This window comes from Eleutherodactylus coqui, chromosome 12 (genome assembly GCF_035609145.1).
Source record: "Eleutherodactylus coqui strain aEleCoq1 chromosome 12, aEleCoq1.hap1, whole genome shotgun sequence".
NCBI lineage: Eukaryota > Metazoa > Chordata > Amphibia > Anura > Eleutherodactylidae > Eleutherodactylus > Eleutherodactylus coqui.
In genome coordinates, this window is record NC_089848.1 from 107,778,396 (window position 1) to 107,800,047 (window position 21,652).

Genomic DNA, 21,652 nt, shown 5'->3' on the forward strand with positions numbered 1-21,652 from the left:
ATCAATTCCCATAGATGTATGGAGGAATTTGCCTCCATTCTTCGATGAGAGCTTCAGATAGTGAGGCGGGCCAACAGGGGACTCTGGAAGGTCCAAAAGCTCAATGTCCCACCCCCATACTCCATTATCAGATGTACACCAGGGCATGTGATGGTTTCTGTACTGGGATCTCCTTTCTATCTAATGCTCTCACATCACCTGACCGCACCGGACTGCTGGGGGGCCAATACTATTGAGAACATAGTGTAGAAATACAATAGCAGGTCAATGAATCACTGCAGCCTGCAATCTACTGCCATTCATTATCTTTGGCTGGGTTGTCAGACATCGAGGAGAAGGTCGCTACAGTTGCAACAAATTATCTCAACAAAACAAAAGCTATTGAAGAGGCAAGGAAGTTTTGTGCCGCCATTTATTTAATACGTTAGGTTGTTTTTTTCTGGATTCAACCCCACCCCATGTGAAGGTAGGTAGCTCCAGGGATGTCTGGCAACTTGTGCCCCTCCAGACTTCACTGAAGTTCCATATCATAGTGCAAGCTAAAGGACCTAGGATTCGCCAAGAAAAGTTTGATAAACTTGGATCCATTGAAATTAATTGAGCAGAAGTGCTCATGTGAAGACACTCCAGAGCTCCCATCTCCTAATCATGAGGGTACCACCACTGGTGAGCAAGTTCTGTGGATAAGGGGATACTAGATTTTGTGTTAAAACCCCTTTAAAGGGTTTTTTGGTACTCCAATACTGGTGACCTATCCTTAGGATAATTGTTGGGGGTCCTGAACTCGGGACTCCCACCAGTTAGCTGTTTCAAGAGGCTTCAGTGTATAATAGCTGCAGCCTCTTCATTGCGTAGCAGGCACAATGGGGTACATTTCCTAGTGGCAGTACCTGGTATAGCAGCTCAATGGGTTGGGTTGTTCCCAAGCCACATGATGTCATTGGTCAGAGAAGAAGCCTCAGTGTTCACCTGAGGTCCCAAGTGGCAGAAAAGATCACTAATATTGGAGTCCCTGAAAATGCTTTTAACTACAGAAGGTGCAGAGGTTGAAGTTGGACCCAAGCCTTGGTGCCAGGGGAGGACCTACCTAAGAGAAAAGCAGTATCCTAAACAGCACTGATTGTCGGTGGTACACAACTGTACCCCTTCTAACCCATTTCCTCCATGTGTAAACTTAGCCCTTTAACCTGAAAAAGTACTGTCAGACAGTGTCTTAAAGGGGTTTTCCCGTTGTCAACTATTATCTATCATTAGACTAAGCCATCAATAGCAGGTCTGTTGCAGGGAACCTCTCTGATGACTGGGTCGATCTACTCATGCATCAAGCTGATTTCTGCAGGAAGCAGACAGCTCCATTCTCACTGCAGTGGCCAGACTTGCTATTACACCCATTAACTTCAATAGGAATTTTGTCTGTAATACCATGCTTGGCCACTGCAGAGAGAATGGCGCTGTGTGCTTCCTGTTAAAATCAACTCAGTGCACAAGTGCACTAGTCAGGCTAACATCTGATTGGTGGGGAACCTGGCCAGAGGAATCCGGCGGTTCTACTATGGATGGCCTATCCCAAGGATATCTACAGCTGGACACCCACTTTAAATCTTAGCACATCCTGAGGGCACACATGGCACTTCCTTCCCCTTGACAGAGCCTTTTCCTATCTGATACCTCTCTCGCTTCCCCGTCCTGCTCTCAGAAATGGAGATGTTTGGCCTGACATGATATTATAAATACCTTTTGCTTCGGCTGCAGTAAAGGGAACAGAAAACTCCAAACATTTTCTTAGTGTTGTCTGTGCATGACAGCCTAAATGAAGCCACACAGCTGCGCTCAGGTGTTTATATCACATTAAATGGATACCTGGGGACCAGAGACGCTGGGAGTCAGGCGCAATCAACTCTTAATTGCACACACAGGGGCCCTGCGAACATCAGCAATGCAGTTCACTTGGTGCTAAATTGGCTCGCTAACCCAAAACAATAATGTTGTGTGTATCGTGTGCGAATACGTAATTGTATCAATTAATAACAAAGGTGCAGTCGCAACAGCGAGGAAAGCCAAAATCACAAAGTTACCTTGTAAAGAGGGAAAGAATGTTACTGCGCCGCTCAGAGCGAAATCATTACAAAGGAATTAGGGAACGACGGTGCCAAAGGGCGAGGAGAACAATGTGACGCGAGGTCAGCAGCGCCACAATGCTGCAGGTGAAGGAGGCGGCCGGGGCCTATTACTTCTCCAATAAAGACTTTTACTATGTGGCAATTACAAGTTGACTTATTATAGTTTAGTCTGCAGAGTATTGGTGAGGACTGGGCAACATTTGCAATGAACTCTAGAATTCTATATCGTCATTCCAGTAGAAGTCCGCTTTGTGCCGCTCTTGTGGTCACTGATTTCCATAAGGAGGTAAAGTCACATAAAAGTTGGGAAATTGGAAGATTCTTTATTATGCGCTCAACTTACCTGAAATTTTACAGCCATAGACTTCAAATCTCAGTGAAATGCCATTCTCCCAAGTTACGGGGCGCAGTTTGACGAAGCGAGTGAGGACGGGCTTGGGGAAGGCGCTGTATACAACATCTATGGGGTTGGTGTTTCCGGCAAATACCTGTAGAAGTTAAGAGTCTAAGTTAGAATCCACTAAACTTCCAGAAGACTCCAGCAAAAATGGCGCTCTCTATATTCCAGCCTTACTCCGTGTCCGCCAATACTAATGCCTACTTGGCAATAGTAGTATTTGTAGGAGCATGCAGTTACAATGCCAGGTGACAGCGCGGTGACCGCAAGCCCAGTGCTTCAGTTATAGTATAATGTAGTAGCCACCTTCCTAGGGCGAGCAGCGCATCCTTCTGTTTACATGATGATGAAGGCATAGATACTGGAGTACTGTCTCTTTTTGACCCTTCTAGGTGCGGTTAGTACTGCCTCCCGGTCTCTTCCAGTATATAATGTAGGTACAGATAGTACTGCCTCCTTGTCTTTTCCAGTATATGATGTAGGTACAGATAGTACTGCCCCCCTTGTCTCCCCCCTGTAAATGCTGTAGGTACAGATAGTACTGCCTCCTGGTCTCTTCCAGTATATGATGTAGGTACAGATAGTACTGTCCCCCTGTCTCTCCCAGTATATGATGTAGGTACAGATACTGTCTCCCTGTCTCTCCCAGTATATGATGTAGGTACAGATACTGCCTCCCTGTCTCTACCAGTATATGATGTAGGTACAGATACTGCCTCCCTGTCTCTCCCAGTATATGATGTAGGTACAGACAGTACTGTCTTCCTGTGTCTCCCAGTATATGATATAGGCAGTTAGTACTAACTCTGTCTCTTCCAGTATATCATATATGCAGAAATAGTATTGCCTCCCTGTCTCTCCAAGAATATGATATAGGCAAAGATAGTACTGCCTTCCTGTTTCTCCTAGTATATGATGTAAGTACAGATAGAACTGCCTCCCTGTCTCTCCTAGTATATGATATAGGAAAGATAGTACTGCCTCCCTGTGTCTCCCAGTATATGATGTAGGTACAGATAGTACTGTATTCCTGTCTCTCCCAGTATATGATATAGGCAGAGATAGTACTGCCTCCCTGTCTCTCCCAGTATATGATGTAGGTACAGATAGTACTGCATTCCTGTCTCTCCCAGTATATGATACAGGCAGAGATAGTACTGCCTCCCTGTCTCTCCCAGTTTATGATGTAGGTACAGATAGTACTGCCTCCCTGTCTCTCTGAGTATATGATATAGGCAGAGATAGCACTACCTGTCTGCTTGCGCATGAAATAAGTATTGGAGCTTGAACCTGCTGATGCGGAGGGCGGTGAGAGAAGTATGGCAGCTGAGCTCCAAAATTCAAAGATGCTCATATTGCAAGTAGGTTTTACTCTGGATAAGAGCGTGACATTGCCGACTAACCTGCCCGCACCCCGAAGGGCGGATGCTCATTATTATACAAGCTCCATGTGCCTGCAGCCGCTACGTCTCGTAATTGAAACTTATGTGACAGAACTAAAGTCTATAAGGTAAGTCTCTGTCCAGGGTGAAATGGCTGACAACAGGGAACAATGGAATGCATGGTGATAGGATAGGGTGCGGTTTAATAAATTAAATATTGTGTTAGATAAAAAACATTTGTGGATAAGTACGAGGACATAAATCTCATATTCCTATCGCTGCAGTTTAAATGGTAACACCATGTAAAACTAAAAGCCCCCCCTACTCCCGCCCCCCGCAGGGACCTTCGTTTTATTTTAGCCGTTAACAGAAGTGAGCGGCGGCCTAAAATAACAATTTACCACAAATCATGTTTTATGTATTTCAACTGCTTTTTATAAACGTTCCCCTATAAATGTGGCTCTGGGGTGGGGGTGGGGGGGCAGTTACTTTCTTCGCCGGTGCGGGCCTTTGTGCTTTTATGGTCCCGTATCTTGCATTCTATATACGAGTCTCTTAAGTCCTTTTAAATTGCACAGAACTGTTTTGGGAAACTGTAGCACCGGCGAGCGAGCGGAGGGGTACGAGGTGGGAGTAGAGGCGACCTCTAATAACGGCCTTCATGGGATTCTGATATTAGTATGATCTTTATTGTAAATTCTTACTAGTTGCTATGATTTTTAATTTACAAGCTGCAAAAAACGGCCCTTTGACTCTTACCAGATGCTTATTTCCATCCTTGAGGGTAATCCAGTCCTCTCCGTTGGAGCTAATATCCACTTTATACAACTTGATGTAATACTTTTTCTTGGTCTCCTTTGATATGGCTCCCTGGATTCCAATTCCAGAAACAAATCGGAGCAGTCCGAGGTCTACCTGCATAACGAGAACAGACAGAATGGGCTTTTATGGGATCTTCATATAATGAATGCTGAACATAATGAGTTACATCACCTCACGGAGTCGGCCCGATTGGACAATCAATCACTTTTTATTAGAAAATGTCTCCAAAAAGAAGCTGAGCGCCCCAATCAGCTGTGATCCACAAGGGTCCCTGGCAGCACCACCGCACCTTTTTATACAGCGTCCATTAAGATCAAGAGCAGCATTCATAATTCTGCATGCTTTAGAGCTGAAATCTCCCAGCAGTGCTTGCTGGCTTCACACAGAATTGTGCAGCAGAATAGCATTGTGGGAAATCACACATTATCCCATGTCCTGTAGATATTCTGTGCATACGAAGGACTTGCAATCATGGCACAACTGGCTTAAAGGGATTGTCAAGTAGTAAACTATTGGTCTCTTATGTGCAGGATAAGGGATCCCTGATGGTTAGCTGTTCAGCAGGCCGATGTGCTCATACATCTGCAGGAAGCAGACAGCTCTGTTCTCACTGTAGTGGCCAGGCTTGGTATTACAGGCATTGGAGTGACTGGAAACTTCGGCTGTAATACCAAGTCTGACCACTGCAGTGAGAATGGAGCTGCCTGCTTCCTGCAGAAATCAGCTCAGTACATGAAGGCACTGGACAGGCAAAAAACGGATTGCAGGAGTCCCTGGCAGCAGACCCCGGCTGATCTAAGCATACGCCATAAGTAGTTTCCAACTGGACAAGCCCTTTAAGTACATACATCTTGTCATGCCAGTTCATATTGAAGTCCAAAATACAATCCTTTGAAAAAACGACATGAACTATAGGATCAGTATTGCTTATATTGACGTGCAATAGCTGCGCGCACCTTAATGTCTTCCCCTTACATCTTGCATGTCCGTATAGTATGTAATCCATCTATGCTATAAAGCAGGGCCTTCTTGCTACATATAACATACTATTGAACCATATGGAGCCCCTGTTAAGTCTCGGTTGAGGCAGATTGATAGCAAACCCATCCTGCTCCCGGTGTTCCTACATACAGCAGTAATGTCCCATCTCCTAGATTCTAGCCGCCTCGCTCTATCTGGCATTGCGCTCGTATTTGCATATGCTAATTACTATTCTAACAATGGCTTCTGGTGTTTTGTGCCGGCATGTAGGCTAGACATACGTGTGCATCCACAGCGTGTTCTTCCCATGATTAGCATGTGTGCGGTGAGCTCGTACTCTGCAACTAAATATGTGCAGCCTCTCCTCTCAAGTGATTGTGGAGAGGTCTCGGTGCTCGCCTCCCATCCTGCGCTCTTACCGCTCTGAAGAGCCCTCCACATCCCGGCATCTCTCTGCTCTACTCTTCATGCGGGTTTTTTTGCAGTAATTAAATTACCTTAACTAAAAATATATAAAACCGGAAGGGAAGAAATAAATCCCATCGTTCCAATTATTAACTGTTGAAGGTACAGATCCAGCAATTGTTAACATGACGGTCGCATCTTGATAACTCCGTTTACAGCATTGTTGTACATTGTAGCGTCTTCATTGTCCGTTTAGCATTTGCTACATTTGTATCTCCATGCTTCTGCCATGCCAGGAATGTAACGTCTTAGACTTCTTGAAGACTGTAGCACTACAGCTTCTTAGGCCTTCTTCATGCTGCAGGAGGTGGTGGCCACACTGAACTACAACTATAGACGGCAGTGAAATACGATTGAAGTGTGATTAGTAACCAGTTGACAAAGGTACGCCATTGTCATGGTTCCATCCCTAAGTCCTGTCACTAGCGACTCCTGACATCTGTTCTCAGCACTTGGTGGGGATCATAGTGGTAACACTCTTCAAACAGCAAGTAGTCAATATGGCAACAATAAGTAATGGTTCACCGATGGTGGTTTGCCGCACTCAACAAGATAAGGGTCTGAAAGCTTGTCTGCAACGGGTACAAGTGTGCGCCTAAAGTAAAGGTGCTGCAAAGAACCGGCTCGGCTCCGGCAATGTCCTTATACTTTCAGTATGTGTCAAGCCAACAGATTTGAGTCCAACTGTATGGTGTTTGGTGACTAGCAGGCCTGAGCGGTCCCTATTAGAGCTGAGTGAACGTACTCTTCCGAGCTTGATGCTCGTTCGAGTATTAGCATACTCGATAGTGCTCGCTACTCAAGTGAGCATCACGCCGTGTTCGACCCCGCCGCTGACGTGTCAGATTTGACCCCTCCCCGCTGCCACGCTGCGCACGTTAACGGTAGTTTGTGGCTGGCTTGACCGAGGGAGGGGAGAGAGGAGAGGGGGGGGGAGGGGAGAGAGGAGAGGGAGACGGAGAGGGAGTGGGAGAGGGAGACGGAGAGAGAGAGAGAATACAGGAAAAAAGAAAAAAGCTTGGCAATCGGCGGGTCCCATACAAAAATGCTCCCATTGTAGTCAATGGGGTTCGTTACTCAAGTACAGCTCTCGAATTTTACGAAAAGCTCGACTCGAATAACGAGGACCCGAGCATTTTGGTTATCGCTCATCTCTAGCCCCTATCAATCTCTCTATTGGTGTTCATACCTACGGTTTTTAACAATGACCGACCTCACTTACAAATCTCCAGATGTTTGTTGAACGGTATCATGGATGACGAGTCTTTTGAACCAATACACCCCAGGACGCTTCCAACTTGCTCTGTTAGGGGGCGGTACTCCTTGTATCCATCGCTGCAGCAGTTCCTCGGACTGTTGTTTCCTCTAAACCATAGCACTGCTCAAACAGTTTCTTTGCTGCTCCTTTTCTTTGTGGAGCAGTGTTACTTCAGCTGGCACACAAACTCTTTTTGCAACCAGCTGGCTCTTTAGGTCGTCTCCGGTGTGCTCAGCACAACTTCCATATTCTGCACTACCGTCTCTCGGAACTGGAGGTCCTTTGAGCTGCTCTCCCAGTCTGCAGTTCTTGCTTTATCAATGTCCATGGCTATATACCCTTGCTTCTTGTGTTCCAGTTCATATTCACCCCTCTCAGCCAGTCCTTCTGAGCATGCTCAGTTCACCACCATGCAAGGGTATTGCACATTTTGGTACATGCGCCAGAATTGGCCCAAATTTTGGTGCATCTGGTTCTTTTGCCATGACAACGTCTTACCCTGTAGAGGAGCCTCTTGCATTCACACAGTAGAATGTGACACAGATTTTGACCAATCAAATCCACATGCCATATATTTAATTGGAAATTAACCATAATTTATAAAGTGCAGATTTCAAAACTACATCATAGAAAAAAACATTCTGGAAATAGAGCATGGCAGGATGCCTCCACCTATTGGAGAGTGGCTGACCTTTTAACTGGTCTTGCAACGTGATTAAGGATGCAAGCCGAGCCAGAGTCTTCTCCAGAAGGAAGAGACCCATCTACAGTTGGGTGTTTCAAGTTTCTTGCCCCTCATCAGCACACAGTAGAGTTCTGCTTGACCTCTAAGAACGCTGAGAGTGCTGCTACTGCCTCCAATATAGGAGACTGTGACATTACCAGCTTCTAACCTCATGCAAGTAAAGACCATAATTCAGCAGGAATTCCGCCTTTGTCATCTTGTCAACTGAGCCGGAGGGACACACAGCGTGATAAATATGACTTTGTACAACTTTGATGGCCCGGGGATACAAGCTGAGGCCTCGGACACTTTGGAGGTCCTACACTGCGGCCACAGATCGGAAGAGAGCAAATGTCCAGAAACAGCCCTGCGGTTACTTGTATCTCAGTTTAAGTAGCCATTGCCTGAAAGCCACAGAAAAGTCTGTAAAAGGAGCACGCTGACAAAAAAAATTGGCAAATGCCCCAAAACGGCATAAATTGATGAGGGAATCTGTTTAAGCCGAAAAAAAAGTGAAATCTTGTGCATTTGGCAGGCGTTCAATGTTCACATAGCAACCGGAGAAACTAATTATCCAGAAATTACAGATCTTTACTTGAAGTTCATATTTTTCTTGCTCGGTGTATGATAACGGAAACTCTAACTCCCCGGTGGAGGGTCACGCTCAACGTGTTACTTTATATCATACATTCTTCAGGACTGAATTATATTGGCATCATATTGTGCAAATATTGAGATGCCAACAGATGAACTCATTCTGCTAATTAGCGGTATTAGTAGAGTCTCTGGCTAATAAAATGGAGACTTGTGCGAAGAACAATTTCCTCGGAGAAATAGAGTGAGCATTACCTAATATGTGTGAAAACCGGCTGAACAACTCAGATTGGCTGTCGGGTGGATCATGACGATGAGTAGATGCCCTACAACTGGCTGTACATATGGAATAGCTATGCGCCAAACACTACTCCTCTGGACTCTGCTATACAGGCAGGTGATTCTCAGTAACAAGGTGGAATAACCTGTTACCAAACCCCTATGGCAGCAGGCTTTCTCCCGTGGGTTCACAGGGGTGGGCTTGTTGTAGTCTCACAGGGCTTGGTATTGCAGGCAATTCATTTTAATGGGAACTTGGCTTGCACTACCAAGCCTGGCCACAATAGTAAGAACGGAGCTGTCTACAGCCTGCAGCTCAGTGCACAGGCGAAGAGCTGATTGGTGGGGATCCTGGTTGCAGGCTGCCACCAATCTACTACTGATGACCTATCCCGCAGATACGGCATCAATAGTTTACAACTAGAAAACCCTTTTAAAAAGAAGCTGTCACAAGAGAGAACCCGCACAGACCCACTGATAGCCTTCCCACACCCGTCAGCCACAATGACTCCCATTACTTTTGCAGTCCCACACTAATCAGGTCAGCAATCTCCTCCATCCAGTGGTAATGGCTGACAAAACAATTGATTGACACCTGGCAGTGGAGACCGCCCATTTGTCAGTCGGCTAATCAGCTAAATTGGAGTGGAAGAGCCAAAACCCCAAACTTAGAGGGTATGTAGCTGTAGAGTTATGACTAACGCACCACAAGCCTAGATCACTGAGTCTTGGAGACAAACCAACCACCTTGCATTACCTATAAGTTACAGAGAGCCAGCGGCTGTGAGGGAACCCATTCTCGGGCAATGCTCCCTGGGTAAGTGTATGCAAATTAGCTCATATTACCCAAACTGGAGACTCCGCCAAAAGGAACCCAGACCACAGAATAAGGTGTTTTTTGTACTCAACATTGCTGATCTGATGAAGCGCTTGGGCCAGCGGACCCCATCCTGCCCACCCAAACACGATACAGCAAGACGGCTGTCATCTCTATATGTTAATACATGAGAAGTCGGATTATGATCCGGGATGTTAAACAGCGCAGCTGTAAATACAGAACGGAAGAGCGTTGTGTATTTACATATTACATATTACATAACACAGATCTATATCCAGAGGATTGCTTATATGCTGATGCGCTACAATACATCAGAAAACACTAATTATGTGAACCTCGCTGGGACCAAGACAGCAGAAGTGAAGAAGAGGCCTGAGCCGTCTCAACGCAATATCGCCGGAGATTATAATGTATCACAAAATACTGTATCCCCGGGAGCAGCGCAATTTATAGATACGGACTTTATGTAAGAAGGCAATATTTCCCAAACGGAACACATGGACATGAGTGCGGGCATACAGTGCAGAGCAGCAAAAGTCACTCCTGCGGAAACCAGCCCAACGACCTCCTTACTAGAGCCCCCGGCCCCTTTATTAGAGCCCCCGGGCCCCTTTATTAGAGCCCCCGGGCCCCTTACTAGAGCCCCCAGCCCCTTTATTAGAACCCCGGCCCCTTTATTAGAGCCCCAGGTCCCTTTATTAGACCCCCGGCCCCTTTACTAGAGCCCCTGGCCACTTTATTAGAGCGCCCAGCTCTTTAATTAGAGCTCCTGCCCCTCTACTAGAACTCACGGCCCCTTTACTAGAACCCACGGCCCCTTTATTGGAGCCCTCTGGCCCTTAATTAGAGCCCCCGACCCCTTTATTAGAGCCCCCGGCCCCCTTACTAGAACCCCCGGCCCCTTTATTAGAGCCCCGGCCCCTTTATTAGACCCCCGGCCCCTTTACTAGAGCCCTTGGCCACTTTATTAGAGCGCCCAGACCTTTTATTAGAGCTTCTGCCCCTTTACTAGAACCCACGGCCCCTTAATTAGAGCCCCCGGACCCTTTATTAGAGCTCCCACCCCTTTACTAAAACCCCCGACCCCTTTATTACAGCTCCTGGCTCCTTTACTAGAACCCCAGCCCCTTAATTAGAGCCGCTGCCCCTTTATTAGAGACCTGCCCCTTTACTAGAACCTTCGGCCCCTTTATTAGAGCCCCTACCCCTTTACTACAGCCCCCTAGCCGCTTTATTAGAGCCCCCACTCCTTTGTTAGCGCCCCGCCCCTTTGTTAGCGCCCCGCCTCTTTACTAGCGCCTAACAATAAGATTATACACTCAGTGGTGCTGCCGCTGGCCGGAGCGCTTAGGTGGGGGTGGGGACAAGCAGGGGCATGACTATAGGGGATGCAGGGGATGCGGTTGCACCCGGGCCCAGGACCCTTAGGGGGCCCATAAGGCCTCTCTTCTCCATATAGGGAGCCCAGTACTATGAATAAAGCATTATAGTTGGGGGCCCTGTTACAGGTTTTGTATTGGGGCCCGGGAGCTTCAAGTTACGCCTCTGGGGACAAGTACTGAGCTAGAGCCACGGGGGGTCCATGAGTTCTGCGCATGCCCTGCCTGGGATTGCAAATAGTGCAGAGGGTCAGAGGAGGCAGAGAGGGGGCGGGAGCTCAGTTCCTGCTCCTGGCTCTTCCATCCTCCCCCCCCCCCCCGCACACGAGGACGACGTATATCGGCTCGGCGTGAAAACTGAGCCGATATACGTTCGTGTGAACGCAGACGAGCGCATAAACGGCGTGTTTTTGCGACCAAACGTATATATACGTGACCATCTGAGGCATTGGTTTCGAATGTATTCGTTCACATGGGCGATTTTACGGCGCGTAAAAACGGCAACCCGAAAAAAAACGGAACATATGCGACCGAAATACGCGCCAACGCATATTCGATGGCCGAAAAGCTTTCTAGCTCTGGTCGTGATCGGTGAAAAACGTTCTCTCGGGCGATTATACGTTGCGATCGGGCGATTTTCGTTGCGCTCTTGCGAACGTAAATACGCCTACGCTCGTCTGCCTGCACCCTTATACTGCTTGTAAACGTATTACATAGTGTTCTGTGCACACAATACGCAGTAAAAGAACCGATTGATTTCATTGGTTTCGTTCATGTAAGTGTATTTTGCCCTGTTGAACTAATTAACTAAATTGCCCATTTCACTGATTGGGAGCGCGGTTGCCTGTTATTTTTTTTTTTGCGCAGAAAAAGTACAGTAAAATACACATATGAATGCCCTTATAGCCATGTGACTCCAGCCCTATTGGTCAGTGTGCAGGGAAGAGGAGGAGGTGTGCTGTAATTTCACTGTTATTAGGCTTATTGGTTAGTGTGAGAACTGCAGGATTTTAGGAGTTTTTATATACGGTTCTTCCACAGGGGCCCCTGCTCTCATATACGATTCTTGCACAGGGGCCCCTGCACTCATATACGGTTCCTGCACAGGGGCCCCTGCACTCATATACGGTTCCTGCACAGGGGCCCCTGCACTCATATACGGTTCTTGTACAGAGGCCCCTGCGCTCATATACGGTTCCTGCACAGGGGCCCCTGCACTCATATACATTTCTTGCACAGGGGCCCCTGCACTCATATATGGTTCTTGCACAGGAGCCCCTGCGCTCATATACGGTTCCTGCACAGGGGCCCCTGCGCTCACATATTGTTCTTCCACAGGGGCCCCTGCTCTCACATACGGTTCTTGCACTGGGGCCCCTGCGCTCCGCCTGTCCTGGGACATTATCGTATATGACTAGTCATACAGTTCCCGCCATTATAATGGAGTCCCGCTCTGTGGTTCTCCGCCCCCCATATAGACTGACCTCGCAGCTCATTAATATTCGCTGTAATTACCGCTCTCCGCTCAGCCCTCCCGTTTGCAGCTCGTCTCGTGTTCGGCAATTATTTTTTCTAATTGAAAACGAGGGACATCGCCGGCCATCATGCAAATGAGGAGGGGAACGAAAAACAGCAATATCCAAACGGCGCAGAATTGAATCGCCGTCCATCGTGAAGAAGTGAATATCTTCCAGGGTGGATCTATTATTATCCTAGTTTCTTGCGTCATACAATAGCAGGAGGTGATACTGTAAGAAAAAGTAAGTGAACCCTGTGGGATGACCTGCTGACTAATAAATGGTGGTCTGATCCAAGCCACAATGAGAGATAAGTAGTCGGCGTTGGCTGATTGCGAGGCGCAGAGGCAGCCGATGGAGTCCCGCTAAGCCCAGTCCGCAGCCTGACGGCACCGATGCACAGCTGTTCCAACAGGTCTTCAGTAAAGAACTATCTGAGCAGCAAGTGGCGCTACTTATTTACTGCTGCGCCACCCCGAGGATCCCGTCAGACCCCGGCCATAACTGGCACAAGGGGATTCCAGACTATTGATGGCAACGAGTAGCTCGGCTGAGGTCTGCTGCCAGGGATCTCTGCCCATCAGTTGTTCTCAGACTCTCAGCTGATTCCTGCAGGAAGCAGATAGCTCCGTTCCGACTGCAGTGGTCAGGCTTGGTATTGCAGACCATTCACTTCAATGGGAACTTTGCCTGTGACAAGCCGTCGTCAATCTACTAGTGATAACCAGTTTCTGAGAATAGGCCAACAATAGTTGGCAGCTGGATGTCCCCTTTAAAGGTACACAGCCACTGGGTGAGTCGAAGCACTCTGGTGTCACCGCAGCGGCAGGTGTTGAGTACAGCGGCCATCCGATGAGCGGCTGGAAGCCCCTGTAATCCATGCAGTTGGCTGTGAGAGGAGATGTAGAGCCGGCGCAGAACAGTCAGTGCTTAGATTACATTAGTAGAACTATAACTCCCAGCATGTCTCACTTATAACCTAGTATGATATCATCCTCCTCCTCGTCATCATCCCCTCCAACCTGCTCTGGGATTTAGTAAAGCTCCTCATATTGCTCTTCCCGTGTTCCCCGTGTGTCATGGCTGCGGCGCGGGGATAGCGTATGATTTATTATAGCGCTGGCCGCTATCCAGGAGGATCTGTCCTGCGGCTGTAAAACTTGTAACGACCCTGATTAAAAGGATTCATTACACATTTCAGGGATTTTTTTCTACTCCTATTTTCAGGCTTTAGGCGCCCGAATGGAGTCCAATATGGCGAGTATTCGAGGCTTGATGAAAACCCCTTTAATTACTGACCGCTCGTCTGGCAATTCATTACTGCTGGGGGGAAGAGTGGCGCTAATTTCACCGAGATTCCAGCCATTGTGTCCAATTAGAGCCATAAAGTAAAATGTATCTATTAAAATAACAGGAAGCGGTGGGGAACGCAGACGGCCGAGCAGTGAATACACCGGCGCTATTAACTACCGGCGCTATTAACCACCGGCGCTATTAACCACCGCGGCTATTACGTGTATTGTGCTTCAGGCCACACTAACTGCCACATGTGTTACAATAGATGGGTCCATTTGGGCAGATTTTCCAAATTGACGGCTCCGTCCATTTAGCGGGGGAAGGGGGGGGGGGGTTATTATCGCCTTTTAGACTTTGGGAAAAAAGCTAATTATCAGCCATATTTCTGGCTGCTGAACTTCATTCGCAAGATGGATTGTGATAACGAACTCGGCTTCTAAAACGGCTTTCTGCAACGGGTCGTTATGGAACAGGTAATGAGATGCAAAGGCTTCTTCGGCGAGCCGGCGGCGGCGCGATGTTCCTGCGTTGCGAGATGCACAGGAAACGAACCTGATGGGATTAATTAATGGATGGATTCACATCTGCAATTTTTCTCTCGCGGCGATGCAAGATTGCAGCATGTCGCATCTATCTGCGAATCTTAGGATTTACGAATCACCCGTTCTTCTCTAGGTGACCATAAAATCCTGCATTGCGCTTATACGTAGCGGCGTCGGTCATGCGCGCGCAATGCAATGTGTTTTTAGTCCCATAGGATATAATTGGCGATTTTCATGCACGTGAAAAATCACAAGTCTGAGGGCTCTTTCACGCGAGCGCATGCGTTTTTGCGTTCTCTCATCCGCACTGTTAATTCGCATGAATGGCTGATTTTCCGCGATCACGTCCCGTGCTTAATTAGCGTTTTCTCATCCATTCACATGACCAGGTGCAACGTTTTTACCGAAAAAATACATCGCACCACGGAAAGCCCTCGCTCGGTATAAATCCTTCCAACGCCTAGACAGAGGCGGGGGTAAGCTTATCGCTAACATGCCCCCCCCCCATCTCAGGCAAAAGATAGAACCAGAACTATCTTATTACCCACCGTATATTTGCCGGCGCGTATTTCGGTCGTGCGTGTTCTATTTTTTACGGTGCAATGTTCTTACGCGCCGTACATTCACCTGTGTGAACGAATGCCTGGGAAGCATTCGGGCGTGAAAATGTGAAAAACTTGACAATCATTTACTATGGGCAAGTTAAAAACCGCATGGCAGTTGCATCGCCCTCACATATATTTTTTTCTATCGCACTGCGCTCGTATTTTCCTACTGAAACCACGTGATTTGCATAGGTGTGAAAATGTCGCTGATACCGTGCGTTTTTTTCCCAAGATGCATCACGTTTGCAGCAGAAACCACAAGTTTAAGAATGTGATGTATCGGTCCGAGTTTCTCAGCCGGACGTCGCTCTCGCCGTGTGACTGCGCCGTAAGTAACAGGCCTGCGGCAAAGTCTTCTTGGTTCGGACTGAGGTGGTAATAAGACTTCCCAGCAGGCTGCCGGTTTTCACGCGTTGAGGAAATGTCATCGGAGCGGCCCGTCTCGGCTTTGTGCTCCGACCTGAGGAAGTAACACAAATAGATTTCTTTTTAATTGATTTGCCCCTTGAAGCTAATCTATGAGGAGCGCCGTAATCCGCCAGCGCCAGGCCGATCGCTCACAAATGCTTTTAGACTTTGAAGCCTTCCATACTTCAAGCATTGACCCGTCTATCGACTACACGGAGCTGCATTAGAGAATGTGCGCAGCGCGGACTAGAAGCGGTATTGCTTTAAACATGGCGGCTGACAAAGCCATCAATTACCAGAAAGCAGGTCAAGATGGAGTCTAAATGGCTTCGTGGTAAAACAAACCCGCAAGAGTGGATGTAAATGGCCGACAACATGGGCTCCCGAGAATCCAGAGCCCGCAGGACCGGCATCGTGTCACTGATCCCCATGTGGAGAGTACAGAGACATTAGGGTCTCCCGTCCCCCCTAAGTATGTGCGCCCAAGGTGATTCAGAATGTATGGGGGATGAGTGATTGTACATGCAATTGCTGGACCCCCATAGAGTTTTTATCATTGCTGCACTCACAGGGGGAGAAATGTGCTGCGGAGAGATGAGCTGCGGAGAAATGTACAGTGGAGAAATGTGCTGCGGGGAGATGCGCTGCCGGGAGATGCGCCGCGGGGAGATGTGCTGCAGAGTGATGTGCTGTGGGGAGATGTGCTGCCGGGAGATGCGCTGCGGAGAGAGGCATGCTGCGGAGAGATGCGCTGCGGGGAGATGCGCTGTGGGTAGATGTGCTGCAGAGAGATGTGCTGCAGAAAGATGTCCTGCGGACACATGTGCTGCGGGGAGATGTGCTGCAGGAAGATGTGCTGCAGAGAGATATGCTGCAAGGAGATGTGCTGCGGAGACGTGCTGTGGGGAGATGTGCTACGGGCAGATGCGCTGTGGGAAGGTGCGCTGCGGGAAGATGCGTTGCGGGGAGATGTGCTGCGGGGAGAGACATGCCGCGGAGAGATGTGCTGCGGAGAGATGTGCTACGGGCAGATGCACTGTGGGGAGATGTGCTACGGGCAGATGCGCTGTAGGAAGGTGTGCTGCGGGGAGATGCGCTGCAGAGAGATGCGCTGCGGGGAGATGCGCTGCGGGGTGATGCGCTGGGGGAAGATGCGCTGCCGGGAGATGCGCTGCCGGGAGATGCGCTGCGGGGAGATGCGCTGCGGGGAGATGCGCTGCGGGGTGATGCGCTGCGGGGAGATGCGCTGCCGGGAGATGCGCTGCGGAGAACTATGATTTCTTTAGCTGCAGTAAAGATGCGATCAGACATGAATGTCTGTTTCCTCGTTCGTCTGCTGACAGGGTGGAAGTTCACCCAGCGAAACAACAATCATCCGTATGAACATCCGTGCCCAATCATCGGTCTGTGTAAACAGCGCCTAGAGCCGCGATCATACGTGGTGTACAATCCGTGACCAACTCCGCATCTTCGCTCCAGACTTTGACTTGGATTCAGTTGTGGATCTGCAGCTGATTTTAGCGTTTTCGCTACCCTAGGACCTAACAGGAGCGCATAGAGCTGACCAGCAGCCGCCGTATTAAAACAGGGTGCAGGCAGCGAGCGGCGACTTGTAAAGTTCTTTACCCGCTTCTGTTAGGTCCTACCAGTAGTTGAAGGGATGAAAAAAGCAAACCAGTTGTGAATCTGCAGCACAGTTTTTGCTCCCGGTTTTGCACTGTGGACAATCTGCAGCATTAGTGCTCCATGCGAACGCACCCCAAGATCGGCACTCGTCTACCAGGCCATTACACGGGTCAAATCAGAGTCGGTTAAGAGATGAGATCAGCTAATATGATCCCCATAGAGTATCCTCATTGTCGGCAGCACAGCCCTTCTTCACACCGGGGTTCACAACAATAATGTTTGGAGATCAGCGGCACCTTCCATATAGAATGACAGCGCAGCGTTTGGCTCACTGGTTGCCACTGTTTCTTTGTACCGTAGTATGAAGGTTCTCATAGCTGGGCTACTAAAAGAGTCAAGTTGAAACCAAGGAAGTCAAACTTGCTCCCAAAGTCTATAGTATTGCCCCATTTCCTATAAGTAGTTCCATTTCATAGTTGGTTACTTACAACTGAGTCAAATGTTATCTGAGCCTTCAATGAACCCAGTTGTAAGCCCTCAAAGGAGTATTCCCATCTCACACTTTTAGGGATACCTTTGGGACCCCCACCTATTTTCAGTTCCACACTACCTCTGACCCAGCTGTATGCAATGGCCATGGGTGGTTGGGAGGATGGAAGCATCTGAGAGGGCTGAGCTATGCTGTGAGGCACTTACTAATATCCTCTTTCGACAGACAAGTGCTGATACCTCTATAAGAAGTCCCGCTCTTGGTACACTGCCCACACTGCCCACACCGCGGTACGGTCATAAACATGGCCTCCATCCGTGGCCCCCATTAAATAACACAGAGCACAGCATGGGAGACTTGCCCATGTGCAGTGCCAAGCACCTTGTTACTCAATGGAGACCACTGATGGACAGGTCTGGCCATGTGGCCCTCCATCAGTGGCCATATTTAGGATGGGGCCGGGGCGACCCACAGAGACATCAGCGAGGATCTTAGTAAATGCCTTTGAACTATATTCTACAGGTTCATCTCCGTCTCTCAGAACATACGGACTGCAGAATGACGACGTCACGTGGCAGTAGGGGCGTCGGGCGAAGGTGGAGATGGACATTGTTACCTTTAGACAAATCATGGACTCCTTGTGCTCTAAATATGTAAATATTTTGGTAGTGATTTAAATAACGCCGTCTTCTTCATGTCCCCAAATGAATTGTGTGACATGTAATAAAACGAGTTCTACGGACTGATTCCTAGATACATAAATATTCTTGAAAGGTTACATGAAGAAAAAATGGATTATAGTCTTGAGAAGCCGCCAAGACTCTTCCCGAGTCTCTGAGCTGCTATATTGGATAACGAATGGCTGCAGGTAAAAGCAGGCTGCGAATCTGTCACCGCGGAGCGCCGTGTATTCCCTACATACAACTATCCCAAGGCTATCCGGGGCTCCAAACACAGAAACAGACATCTGAGGGGACTGATGCAACGGCCACCTCGGGGGATTGCATCACTATATACATTGTGTACGTTCCACTGTTTGCAGCCATTAGTGTTAATGCGCTCATATGGGCCGTAATGTCATCTTCATCAGGAAGACAAACATCAGCCATAAACAGGTGTCTCCGGGAGGACAGGGCGGCACTAACAAAGTAACAATATTCCCACTGGCAGCATTTGCATCAGTCAGCTCATTAAATGGAAAGTGGTAACTTTTTGTAACTTATTCCCTATGAGAAAGTTAGTTTGTAAACATGAACATACAAAACATGGAGAGCGACACATAGGCTGGGGTCACACAGGGCGGATTTGCCGCGGATTGACGTTGCATATCCGCACTGCGGCAAAACCGCTGCGTTTGCAGTACAATGCAGCACAAATGAGATTTGCCAAAAAGCTGTTCTCACAGTGCTGATTTTTTCCGCACAGCCGCAGTGCGGAAATGCAACTGCAGCGCGGTTTTAAAAGATGCAGCATGTCCATTCTACGGTCTTTTCCGCAGTGCTTGTTTGTCCATAGACCTCTATGGACGCAGCCAAATCCGCGGCAAAAAGTTAAAAAGCGCTGCGGAAAAAAACGCGTGCGGATTTTTCCGCACGAAAATCTGCAGAAAAATCCGCAAGCCCAAATTAGCCTTTGAAGCGGTTTTGCAGCAGAAGCAGTTCTCCTGCGGCAAAACTGCAACGAAAAGACCGCGGCAAATCCGCCCTGTGTGAACCCAGCCATACACTGCTGCAAGCCAACAATACAGGGAAATTGTCTGCAGAGTTGGTGTGGTTTTGGCTGAATCTTTAGGCTAGTGACTGAAGTTAGAGCCTCTACCGGAAACTGCTTATCTCTTATCTCCAGCATTTAGTTTCCATGTCAGCAAGAAGTGCTGCACAGATCAGGAGCAGAGGTGGAAAAGTACTAATGGTGAACTGCGCAGCCGTCTCTGGGATCCCCACATGCAGACGGGGTTGACCTATTTTATTTTATAGTTGGGATCCACGCCAGAATGTACCCGTGTGATTATATGCTATATACACCCCTGTAGAGATCACCGTCTGATCGTCCGACAAGCACCAGCAGCTCCAACTGTTTCATTGTCCGCCATGCAGAGACAGGGGGCGCCATCGTCACACACCACTTGGCTGAAGGATATTCGGTCTCACAGCCCCCATTACAGGTATGGCTTTTGACACCCATCGTCAGCGTCGTTTGTAGTGGTGTTGTGAACGAGGAGACTGGAGGCTACAGAGGGGGACTGGAGGCTACAGAGGGGAATCGGGTAGTCTTTAACAATGAATCCAGGTTTAGTTTGGATGCTGATGACGGCCATGCTCGTGTCTGGAGACCTCAGGGTGAGCGCCTCAATCCTGCCCCCTGCTGGTGTTGTGGTCTGCAGACCTCAGGGTGAGCACTTCAGTCCTGCCCCCCACTGGTGTGATGGTCTGGGGGACATATGTTCAGGACATCCTGCAGCCACGTGTTCCTCTCATGGTGACTTCCAGCAGGATAATGCAACATGATCTATTTTTGGGCATATTTGCGAACCTAAGGCACCGTAGGAGTCTATGGGAGTGTGTGAATGTGCCCCGAATCCCCGCTAAATCGTGCAATCAGCTGCACAATTTTGCGAGAAATCCTTAACAGCGTGGACTAATTAGACTGCACAGCCTTTTCAATCACAACGCAGATGTGTCCTGCGCCAATGTGAACAGTCCCCGGCAACTAAGAAAGTACAGTTCTTCACAGCGCTATCGTGAGCGCCTCTGCATCTACACTCGTGGGAAGCTGCCATCTGCCAGCTTGGGTCCATCTCATTATATTTGTAATATACTTGCATTAAAACTTTACTGCTTTACCCTGTAAACCACATTTGAAGAGACTGCCACTAGGGGACTCCCTTCCAGCTTCTGTGCAATCCACTCTCTGTTGTTAGGTACAGAGCTTCCACAGTAACAAAAACACAAGCTATCTTCACAGGCTGACAAATCTGCAGCCACTGTGATTGCGATCTCCACAATCTCTGCCTCTCTAGTGTGTCTCTGTGCACACATTGTATTTGGTTTACTCACCATTTGGCCATAATGCCTGCGAAAGCACTGCCTCCCTGCCCATTGAACCAGAGACAGTGCAATAGAGCACTGGAAGTCAGGGCAAGGAAGTACAGGACAGTGAACTACTAACAGCATGTTAGACTTGCTACACATCCTTTGCATGAAAGTGAATTGTAAACAGCAGAATAGCAAAAAAATAAAAGGAGAAGATAACCTGAAAATCAAAACTTACAAACCTAAAAGGGTGCAAAACAGCAGCAAATGTGCGGAAGGTGAGGAGGACCGGGTGTAGTTCAGAAAACTTGTTGAAAACTCAGGTAGACTAAATTAGATATGGTTGCTTTGTTGGGGTTACAAGAAATGTCTCAAGGAGTTCGCTTTTATATTCTTCTATAACACAACTTGCACAAAGCAAGAAAGTCGCGACCGATCTAAAAACCCGGAAAGAAGCTTTCTGTAAGAATGTAACAGAAAAGACTAATTTTCAACATTAAGATGTAACGACGTGTAACCGAGAGGCAACACGCTGCTTTTAGGTTTAATTGTGTCATAAAATGTTAGATCTTATGAATGAATCCTTCCAGCCATTGAAACAGAACATAATTAACCGTTTTTGCTATTGATTTCCGTGGAGCTGGCACGCTGCTGGGTTTTTCATTTCGAACAGCGTCTAATAGCCAGATACAAACGCACATTCCAACACACACGTAACGGCAGTGAAAAGGAACATGTCCAAAACCTGAGAGAAGTCTTACAAAACCCAAGACAAAGCTTGTCCGGTGGGGTAGCGGCTCAGCCAAGAGGCGATGCTGTTGTGTCTTAGAAGTCAACAATATGAGGAAGGCAAAAAAAAGGAAATAATAGAGTCTACAAGATTAAAAAGGGAATGTG

At 48.0% G+C, this 21,652-nt stretch overlaps 1 protein-coding gene across 1 annotated transcript in view; it reads right to left on the reverse strand.

The window, feature by feature from the left end:
• The window catches only part of NRP1 (neuropilin 1), a 186,358-nt gene that overhangs the window by 41,887 nt on the left and 122,819 nt on the right, over window positions 1-21,652 (reverse strand). Inside the window, exons 8-9 of the mRNA XM_066585201.1 lie at window positions 4,659-4,814; window positions 2,464-2,608 (exon numbers count right to left, since the gene is read on the reverse strand). Of these exons, the coding sequence (XP_066441298.1) occupies window positions 2,464-2,608; window positions 4,659-4,814 (301 nt within the window). The remainder of the gene's footprint in view (window positions 1-2,463; window positions 2,609-4,658; window positions 4,815-21,652) is intronic.